Below are 10,767 nucleotides of genomic sequence, written 5' to 3'. Positions count from 1 at the left end.
GATAGAGTGAAAATCAGACCAAAAGAAGGGAAGGAAATGTGAAGCATGGATAAAAAAAAATTCAACATCTTTTCTCCTTCTGTATCTTCATGTGCCTGATGAAGGATGTCCTCCCTCCTCATCACATAACCTTGAAGAAGCTGTGGTACGTTGGTGTCGCTGCACAGTGTGCAGAGTGCATCGCATGAGCTATAATACCCACTGGTATTGTGGTAGTAGAAATTGTGACTAAACTCTGATGAGAATTGGGAAATTCCAGCAACTTGAATGACAAAAATCTGTAATTCGGCCATGACCTCCATTTCTTCACATGACGCCACTATCAGCGAGATGACATTGTCTTCACTAAAAAGGTGTGACAGAGATAGTTCAGGTTAGGTCATGTTTAGGCACAAAAATGACTTGGGTTAAAATGACTTTTTTGACCTTGACTTCATGGTTACAGCGATAAACACGTGGTAATGGAACAGTCACAGTCGAGCTTCAAAAAGACAGAAAAAGGGAAGGCTGACTGTCGGCTGGAAACCAGAAACAAACAGAGTTCAAGTCTGAAGTTTGATCCAATCACCAAGACCTCCTCCCGTCAGCTCCGGACCTCCACCTTTCCTCTTGTCAAAATTGCATCAGTCACTAGAGTCATTTGAAGGTCAGTGTGTCATTCTGGACCACTTGCTGGAATGAGCGCTGCTGTGTGTTCGTAGGATTAGGATTGGAAAGGCTGCAGCTTCAGTGAAATGTTAATCAAGTAAACACGCCATGTGTCATGCTTCAAGTCACTTTTGACTTTTTCAATATTTAACCAATACCACCGTCATTGCCTAAAGTGCCTAAAGAGACCGTAAACCAGTGAAATCATGCTTTAGCTGCTAATTTTTATACAGTCGGACAGTTGTGATGCTACATTGGAAGTTCAGCAATACTATATAGATTTATATACATATGATTTGTTCCAGATACGTGGACACTTGGGATTTTGCCTATTAAACAACATGGTGTTATCTTTAAACGTGGACAGGGTCATCTAATGTTATGTTCTGCTTAGTGCATGCACTAATGATTATTTCAAGAGCACAAATTACATTTTAAAGATTAGTTTAGATCCATTTTTCGTCTTTGTAATGCCTGAATACGTTCCTCTCTGTCCTCTTAATACGTTAAAAACTGAAAAACTCCTTGAAAAAAGACAGACTGAAGAAACAAATGTCACTGAAAAACACATCATAATAAAATAAATATCAGAATAAAATGAAATCATTTTAAACGCCCTTTCCTAAAACTTATGCTCAGGCCAGTTGGTGCCTGATCACTGCAGTACCCCGCACTCTCCTCCAGGGGTAGACAGAGGGCACACAACTAGAAACATGCATTATTGATTATTGTGTTGTTGAACATAATGCATTAACAGCCACACATTCTTCTACATACAACTGGGCAACTCCATCTGCTGAGAAAGAAGACCACTGGATATGATCGAAACTATAGACTCTATTTAGACTCCAAAACACAGGGTTCACTCTATAGTATAGAGTGAACCCTGTGTTTTGTGAGACAGACAGATCAATAGATTGTAGTACTTTACTGATCCCCTAAAGGAAATTGCAATGTTGCAGCAGAAATTCACAAAACACACATAATTTACAGGTGGGTAAGAAAAAAAACACTATTTTAAAAACGTATACACATGTGCATAGAAAGTACTGTGCTAGAACACAAATAATACAATACAATAAAAATAGATTAGAATAAAAAAAATGGAGCTCTCACAGTGCAAGTTAAAGCTGAATGTTCCTTGTGATTTTTTAAATTAAACTAAATAAATAAACAAACAAATACATAATGTCTAGATTTTCCTTCCACTGTTTGCGGGTGGAGAAATATTATTCTAGCCTAAGATAAGATAAGATAAGATAAGATAAGATAAGATAAGATAAAACTTTATTAATCCTCAGCCGGGTAAATTTGGGTATTACAGCAGCAGGTAATAGCAGTTGGAAAGACAGATAGCAACAGAAATAGAGAAATTCAAAAAACAAATTAAATGTTGACTATATATATATGTACATATTATACAAGCGACTATACAAAAGAAAATAATAAGCCCAAACCAAATCAGATCTATTTCTGACTGATGACAAAATGTTTCTCTCCAACAATGAACTTCAACATTCAGAATAAAGCAGGTGGCCTCCACCTTCCATCCCCCAGAGCGGGATCCCGCCCCACGTCCCGGTCTGATGAAACCTGAGAAGTGCCGACGCAGCAGCGCGCTGAATGAAGCTGTGTCCGGCCGCTGAGAGTCTCCGTCAGTCGGTGTCAGCGGGGACTTCGTGCGGTGCCACCCCACCTCAGCAGACAGCCCGAGGGAACTTTGTCACGAAGCGACATGGCCAAAGTAAACAGCGGTTCCTCCGGCTGCAGGGCTGTGGTGATGGCAGGAAAGTACCTGGCGAGCCCGGGTCCCCCGGCGCTGACCCGGAGCTGCGGCCAGCGGCAGCGGAGGATGTTCGGTCCGCAGCGCCGCGTGATGAGCTCCGACGCGGCGGGCACTGGAGGAAAAACCGCGGCTTTGGCCCAGCAGGAGCACCCGGGCTATTTCTCCGCCGCAGACCGACATGTGCTGGCCAACCGAAATCTGATTTACCGGGACGTGAAGGCTTTTCTCAACGAAGTCGGTGGAGACCCCCGGGAGGCTCGGTACTGGCTGACCCAGTTCCAGAGAGCGGCTTCGGCTCAGTGTTCTGCCTTTGCCGTGCTGGAGGTGAGACGCGGTTAACTTTAAATCAGTGACAAAAACTTCACAGAAGACGTTGAACCTTTTGCTCACATGAAGTGGTTCATTGAGATGGATGTGCTAACTACCGGTAGCATACGGAAGCCCGTGCGCGCCATAAACACAACAACAAAAAACGACACGCAAAAAAAAGGGGGGGGCCGTTATGTCACAGTTATGAAATCACGAGAGGTCCGTCTCCAATGCTGCCGTCATTGCTATAAGATACTATAACATAGAAAACTACTTTTGAGAAAAGTTTCAAATGAAAAAATGAAATGAAATTGTGTGCTACTGTCAGTACTGACTTTTCAACAAGTGGTGGAAATGGCCTTTGTCAGGGATGAGCAAATCCAAAAAAAAGTAGGTTTGCTTTAAGTATACTAAGAAAGGTAAAGATCCAGCGACCTGCAGCGATCACCCTAAACTACGTAAGACCGCTAACCAAGAAAAAGCATGACCGCAAGCAAGGAAAACACAAGTCTGTGACATGAGATGTCCACTGTGAAACTGACCAATTCAGGCCTGTCCTGTGGCTCAGACACGAAACAAGCTCCTTCAGAGAGCTTCTTAGTTTAAGGCAATGCTCACTATTCTCCCATCGGTCTGTCTCTGTCTCTCCCAGGTGGACAGCTCGGTTTTCGACAGCAGGGAAATGGTCCAGAGCCTGGCCTTCGGGCTCTCCTTCCTGCAGCGGATGGATATGAAGCCTGTGGTGGTGATGGGCCTGTCCAATCACGAGGAGACAGGGCCCAGGGAGCCTGCGGCCGGGTCCCGGTGCAGACGAGTGCTGGTGGGTCGTAGCCAGCAGCTGACCGAGGCTCTGCAGCAGCACTCAGCCTCCGTCCTGCCGCTCTTCTCTGCTGAGTCCTTCCTCCTGCTGCATGAAGCCCCACGTGGAAGCAGGTGAGGGTTGAGACGTAGATGCAAGATTTAAAGGTTTAAAGACTTCATCAAACTTTAGAAAGCTCCTCCAGAGCCTCTCACCTCTGTCCATTCCTTTGACCCGACTTTCATTCTCTCCTCCGCAGTGCCCCACCCTCCGTCGCTGTGGACTCCAGCCTCCTCCAGTGGAGTCTGGACTGCGGGACAATCCCCCTGGTTTGTCCGGTGGGGAGGGACAACCGAGGTTGCTCGGTAATGTTGGACCCAGCAGAAGTGACGGCATCTATTTCCCGAGCCCTGCAACCCCACAAAGTCATGTTCCTGAACAACTCCGGAGGCCTACGCAGCCAAGAACGCAAGGCACGCCACATGGCAATACCTGCAGTGTACTGTATGCAGTGATCTTAAGAAAAGAAGTCCAGTCCAGCCTGACCACATGCACTCAACCTCTGCAGAATGAATGTACATATACTGTAGATGAAACGACTCTTCTGTTGAACACTGTATATTTCTGCTACAGGTGTTGGGCACAGTGTCGTTGCCTAGCGACCTGCCCAGTCTGTCCGTGGCGCCGTGGCTGAGTGCGGCAGAGCGGCGCAGAGTGACCACCATAGCCAGGCTGCTCAATCAGCTGCCCACGGAGTCCACGGCGGTGATCACCTCCGCTGACACGCTGCTCAGCGAGCTGTTCAGCCACAGAGGTGAGACTGCTTACCCTCTCACCGACTTTCTCCTCGCATGTGCACACGAATATGCGTGCAAAGCTGTCTATTTTTAGGTGTAACCCAAGAGGGCACCATGTGTCCGTGTGTATGTGTGTGGGGGAGGCGGTTTGGACCACCCAACAGTGATTAACATTAGTATATATATAAATCTGATTTCTATAACGGCTTGTTCTTGTCTTCACTTCTGTCTCAGGGTCAGGGACACTCTTTAAAAACGGAGACCCCATACACCGGTGAGTTCTTATCACACACGCACACGGACACGTGTAATCTGACGCGTACTCCCACATTCAACTCATAATCCAAATGACCACTGTAACTGAGCTGCTCTCTCCACACGTTTAAAAGAACAGACTCTGCATTTCATCTGTTGCCTTCAGAGTAAATTATTGTTCTGTGTGTGTGTGCGTGCGTGTGTGTGTGCGTGCAGGTACAGCTCTCTGGATGGGATTGATGTAGAGCGTCTGCTGGGTCTCGTCAACAAGTCGTTTGATAAAATTCTGAGGCGAGACTACATCGACTCTCTCCAAGGACGACTGCACTCCATCTACCTCTCTGAAGGGTGGGTGCTACTGCTCCAAGAAAAAAAAAAGACCACATATAAATCCAGATCAACATTAATTGCACTTGGGTGGAAATTGCAAGTGGTGGGTACGGATAAAGTGACAGCATTTATGCTATTGCACAGTAATAAATATATATATGTCACAGTAGAATACCAGTATGTATTGATAGGTTGAGTGCTCAATGAGAGTGGGGGAAAAAAGTAGTATTGCACAAGATAATTCATGATAATTCATGTGTAGACCCAGTGCTACATTAAGCAACACAGGAGTTGAACACAGGACGAACACAGGACGAAGGACCTGTTGTAGCGTTCCTTCTTACAGGGTGGATGCAACAGTCTGTTACTGAAGGAGCTGCTGAGGACCCCTGCTGTGTCATGTAGGAGGTGGGAGGGGTTGTCCATGATGGATGCCAGCTTTGCTTTATTAAGTCTCTTTCTGTCCCTCTCAGAGCTTCCACAGCCCCAGCAGACCACTGCGTAAAAGACTGCAGCCACAGAGTGATAGAAAGTCCTCAGTAATGTCCTACATACTCCAAAGGACCTCAGTCTTCTCAGTAGATGGAGACGACTTTGACCCTTTGTATACAGGGCATCAGTGTTCGTGGACCAGTCCTGTTTATTGTTGAGGTGGACACCCAGGCATTTGTACTCCTCCACGATCTCAATGTCCAAACCCTGAATGCACACCTTTGCAGTCAGTGGTGCTTTCCTGAGGAAGTCAATCACCATCTCCTTGGTCTTGCAGGCGTTGATGTGCAGGTGGTTTAGTCCACACCAGTCGACAAAGTTAGCAATAATTTCCCTTTATTTCAAATCGTTCCCCTGTGATACACATCCAACGATGGCTGTATCATCGGAGAACTTCTGGAGGTGGCAGCTGGTTGAGTTGTGTCTGAAGTCCGATTTGTAGAGGGTGAGAGAGCACAGTACCCTGCAGAGCCCTGGTGCTGCAAACTGCCACATCCGACACACAGTCACGAAGCCTCACATACTGCTGTTGGTGAGGTAGTCGATGGTCCATGCAGCCAGGTGACAGTCTACTCCTGCTCCTTCCAGCTTCCGCTTCAGCAGTGATGGCTGGATAGTGTTGAAAGCACTGGAGGAGTCAACAAACATGACCCTCACTGTGCTCCCAGTGCTCTCCAGGTGGGAAAGAGAGCGATGGAGCAGGTAGATGATAGGGTCTTCCACACCAATGCCTGGTCGATATGCGAACTGTAGAGGGTCCAGCTCGCTGCTCACCAGGTGACGGAGGTGGTTAAGTATAATCCTCTCCAGGGTCTTCATCAGGTGTAAGTATGTGAAATATATGGATGTATACCCAGCGGGCCGTCCTCCTGAGGATTTTGTATTCCTTTGTACCTCCAGCTACAGTGCGGCAGCCATCATTACCATGGAGCCGGTGAACAGCGGCACTCCCTACCTCGACAAGTTTGTGGTGAGCAGCAGTAAACAGGGTCAGGGCACCAGCCACATCCTGTGGGAATGCATCAGACAGGACCTGGGCAAACTGTTCTGGAGGTCTAGAGCCACCAATAGGATCAACCCCTGGTGAGACACGCACGCCTATTTTAAAACTGTCATGTTGGCATTTACATTCTGTTCATCAGGCAGATGCTTTTGTCCATCTCGTGTATGGTCTGGTCTATATTCCACCTCACCAGCCCTTTTAAAGTTTGCACTGCTGCACATACATGAACTTAAATATCACACAGTCAAGACCTACTGCTCTGTGCTGAAATAGGTCCCTCTGTGTTGTACAACATTAATTTAAAGTAAACAGCAGACTGTGACACATGCTCTGTCTCTCTCTGTCCAGGTACTTTAAACATTGTGATGGCAGCTTCGTTAATGGGGTGTGGACCGTCTTCTGGTTCGGCCTGACAGACATCAGAGATTCCTACGAGTTGGTGGAGTACGCCAAGAACCTCCCCGACTCCTTCCATGCCTCTTCTCTCACTGCCTCCCAGCAGCCCCCAGGACCTGCCGCCGGGTCCTGAGCTGCCTCCACCCAGCTGCTGCCTGTGTAGCCCTCTCTCTCTCAGAGAATTATTAGTGCTGTAGTTCTTTTAGCTCTGAGGCTCTGGGTTTTTTTTTTGGTTCAGCCTTGCAGCAATGGGCATTGTTTTCTCTTTTTAGACCTTTTCTTTTCTGGATGTGCTTTTCTTGAGTTCTTCTCTTACCTTGAAACTTGAAAGCCAAAGCTGCAGTGAGAATTTCATACGTGCAGTATTTTGATCAGCTGTGAACCATCCTCCATTTGTAAATCTGAGGTCAGAGCCAAGGGTGTTAGAGGGATTTCCACAGATGCCAGGTACACACTAAGGTTGCTCAGTTTGAAAAGGCAGTCTTTGCGTTTACCACGCACTTTTTTTTCATCCAGTCACACTTGGTGTTTTTCACACCCACTTCTCCAGAGAGGAGGAATCTGAGAAAACTTGATGCCTTGATGATTGCCTTCTCAAACACAGCCAGGTGCTGTGTCGCCTCCACGTCCGCAGTACAGGTGTTACTATAAGGGCACTGTACTGATTTTACACAAAGTGCAGCTTACTGGTCACAAGTCCTACTCAGCCCACAAAGCTGTTGTATGATATTTTCTGTGGCTCTGTAGGGAGCTTTTTAATGTTTGAGAATATAACCCCGATTATGTCATAGTGATGTCATCGAGGTTGCCATGGCTTTGGCTTTGGAAACTCCAAATTCTTAGCAGAAAGCCCGCATTGCCCAGGTGTGGAGTTTGAAAGCTGAACGTTTATCAGTCAGGCAGGGACTGATGAAGAGGAAGGTTGCATTGTGGGACATGTAGGACCCCACGTTTTAAGGCTAAAAGTCAGCATATCTCAGCCTCAGTTTTGCCATCGATTTTTCAATATGTCACTTGCAGGTCCCCCTACTTTAATGGCAGGAGGACCCTATTAATCTATAAAATTCTGTATATATGTATTCTGTCAGGTGAATCCACAAGTTTTAAATAGTGACAGATAACAGGGAGAAGAGGTTTTAGCAGCTTCCTGTTGTTTTGACTGGCAGAATCTTCTCACACACTTCTTAAATGCCAAAGGGAGTATTTGAGTGTAATATTATAGTATCATTAAAACACTCCTCATGCCCAGGCAGGCTCCGCACTCACTAAGCGTCTCAGAATCACTCTGTGGAGTCACACTAACGTTCAAACACTCAAACACAGGTAGCCTACAGAAAGTTTTCACACCCTTTCAAGTTTTCGACATTTTGTTGTTTCTGACTCATCTTAAAATGTATTCACTTCATTTTTTCTCATCTATCCACACACGGCACTACAATGACAAAGCAAACACAAGTTGTTTATAAAAGACTGAAATATCCCTTTTACATACCTTCACTCAGTGCTTGGTTAAAGCAGCTTTGTCAGCAGCAACAGCCTCAAGTCTTCTTGGAAATGATCCTACAAGCTCTGCACATCCTTTTCTGGAGGTTTTCTCCTGGTCTTCTCCCGCTCATCCTGGTTGGATGGAGAGCGTCTGACGTTTTCAGATCTCTGCACTGATGGTTGTCCTTCTGTGAGATTCAGATGTTTCCACAAAGGAACTCTGGATCTCAGTCATAGTGACCTTTAGCTGACCGAACCTCTTCATCCCTGATTGCTCGGTTTGGCTGGGTGGCCATGTCTAGGAACACCATTGCTGGTTCCAAACCTTGTGCTCTTGGCCATTTTCAATGCAGCAGAAATGTTCTTGTATCCTTCACCAGATCTCTGCAGCGACACAATCCTGTATCGAAGGTCTACAGACAATTCTCTGGACCTCATATCTTTTCAACATGTCATACATCATCAACTGTGAGACCTTATGCAGACAGGTGTGGTGTGTGCCTTTCTTAATTATGACCAGTGAATTCAGTTAGACACACAGGCGGACTCCAGTCAAGCTGTAGAAGCATCTCAAGGACCATTGATAGAAGTAGGATGCACCAGAGCTCAGCTTTGAGAGTCATAACAAAGTGTCTGAATACTTGTATGTAGAATAGGATGTTTCAGTCTTTTCTTTTTAATTAATTCACAGTACACTCCAAAAACCTGTTTTGGCTTTGTCATCATCGAGTACTGTGTGTAGATTGATGGAAAAAAAAACATAACTAAATCCATTTTAATCCATGAATGAAGTGTGGAAAACTTGAAAGGTTCAGAAAACTTTCTCTATCTACTGTAATTTATAGATAATTATATATTTCATAATAATAGGAGTGTAAAATTTAAGAAATGTCTTCATGTTACAATGCATTTGCCAACTAGTCTGACAGTACAGAACTGAACATGAAAGTAGTTGAAGGTATACTGTACAGCCTATATATTGTTTCTTTTTTTGGGAAATCCTGAACAGTATTCCTTCAAAGGGGACTTGACTGCCAGAGAACTACAACCATGGATGATTTCAATATGTCACCATGATTTCTACTTTGTGGCTCTTCGAGTCGTAAAAGGGCGACATCACGATGTGTCATAGAAGTACTTGTCCTTCCTGAAAGGTAGTGAAGGACTCTTCATAGATTAGCCTCTTCCTAGGATTCCTCCTCTGAGCTGCTTGACAAATATGGGCCCAGATCTGACGCATGACACCTGTGATCAGCTTTTTTTTTTCCTTTGCCCAATACCTGCAGTGACTTTTCAGAAAGGTTAGGTTGAAAAGCTGTTACAGTGCTTTATTTTGTTGTTATTTTGAAGTTTTTGCCTGGAAATATACTGGATGCTGTAGTTCAGTGAAGGCTATTTTCCATCATTTGACATTTCCTGCTATCCAGTTTTCATTTAGCAGTTTGAATAATCTGCTGGTCAGATGGTGGAGGTCGGTGCAATTTTATTTTTGAGCTGCTGGTGGAGCCTTCAGATCAGCAGTGTTTACACAGGCAGGTTGAACAGGTGACTGATAAAAGCTGACATGCAGGATGACAGAACCGGGTGGCTTTGGTTCCCTCTAAGTCTTTTGCCATGTCTTGGCAAACCTCTTCTTTAGGCACTTCTGTACAACTGATGAGCTAAGAGACAAATGGAAACAAAAAATACTTACACATAAGCACCCAAAGGTTGTACCCTTTGTGGGAGAGGAAGGGCCTTTATTTGATTTGTATGCTCCAATGGAATTTGATGACTGTTTGGAGAAACATGCAAATAATAAACCCGGACACTTTATTTCAACCAAAGTTTTTGTGTTTGTTATTTCAAATGCAGTCATGAAATGCTGTGTGTGTGTCTATGTGTGTGTGTCCATGTTTGCCAATGTGTTGTTAATACATGGCTCTATTGTTTGAGACCGAACATGAACCTTACATGTTTCCAGCCATGCTATCATCGTGGACTTAAGAAATGCAAAAATGATTTTCTTTTTTACAGAATGAATAATGGAGGTTATGTCAGGGAAGTCCTTGTGTCTGTTTGGCTATTCCTGCTCTGAATATATGTGTGATTAATCCCATGAGAGTTGCTCTTAAGGTTGCCCCTACAGTTTGCTGTGCATAGGAGTAAGCATATAGATTCAAATTCAGATAAATGGCTCGTATTATCTGCATTCTGGGATCATTTTCCCTCCCAAATTGACTCTTTAGAGCATTCTTAAGTGTAATTCTTTGAAATTTGATAAATACAGGCCCTGCTTAAGATCCAGTGGCACCAAACATGGTATCATCAGCGTAAAATTGGACACTGCAATGCTCATTTGGAAGATACTGTAGTTACTATATATGCATAGAGTAAATAGCAGGGAAGGGTAACAATAAATAACACTGCAATGTGCCCTGTACTTAATGGGAACTTGGAGATGAGTGTACCGAGGGAGAGTGGCGTG

The 10,767-nt window shown here is 44.9% G+C and overlaps 1 protein-coding gene across 1 annotated transcript; it reads left to right on the top strand.

The window, feature by feature from the left end:
* The first annotated feature begins 2,171 nt into the window (after positions 1–2,171).
* Positions 2,172–7,055, top strand: nags (N-acetylglutamate synthase). The gene is made up of 8 exons (XM_041957944.1): positions 2,172–2,758; positions 3,396–3,676; positions 3,802–4,015; positions 4,176–4,356; positions 4,574–4,613; positions 4,811–4,942; positions 6,317–6,499; positions 6,768–7,055. Exons 1-8 carry the CDS (start codon positions 2,384–2,386, stop codon positions 6,946–6,948), a joined length of 1,587 nt encoding a protein of 528 aa, XP_041813878.1. The 5' UTR covers positions 2,172–2,383; the 3' UTR covers positions 6,949–7,055.
* The last annotated feature ends 3,712 nt before the right edge of the window (positions 7,056–10,767 follow it).

Source organism: Chelmon rostratus, chromosome 17 (assembly GCF_017976325.1).
Source record: "Chelmon rostratus isolate fCheRos1 chromosome 17, fCheRos1.pri, whole genome shotgun sequence".
Lineage (NCBI taxonomy): Eukaryota > Metazoa > Chordata > Actinopteri > Chaetodontiformes > Chaetodontidae > Chelmon > Chelmon rostratus.
This window is presented reverse-complemented; position numbering and strand designations above follow the sequence as displayed.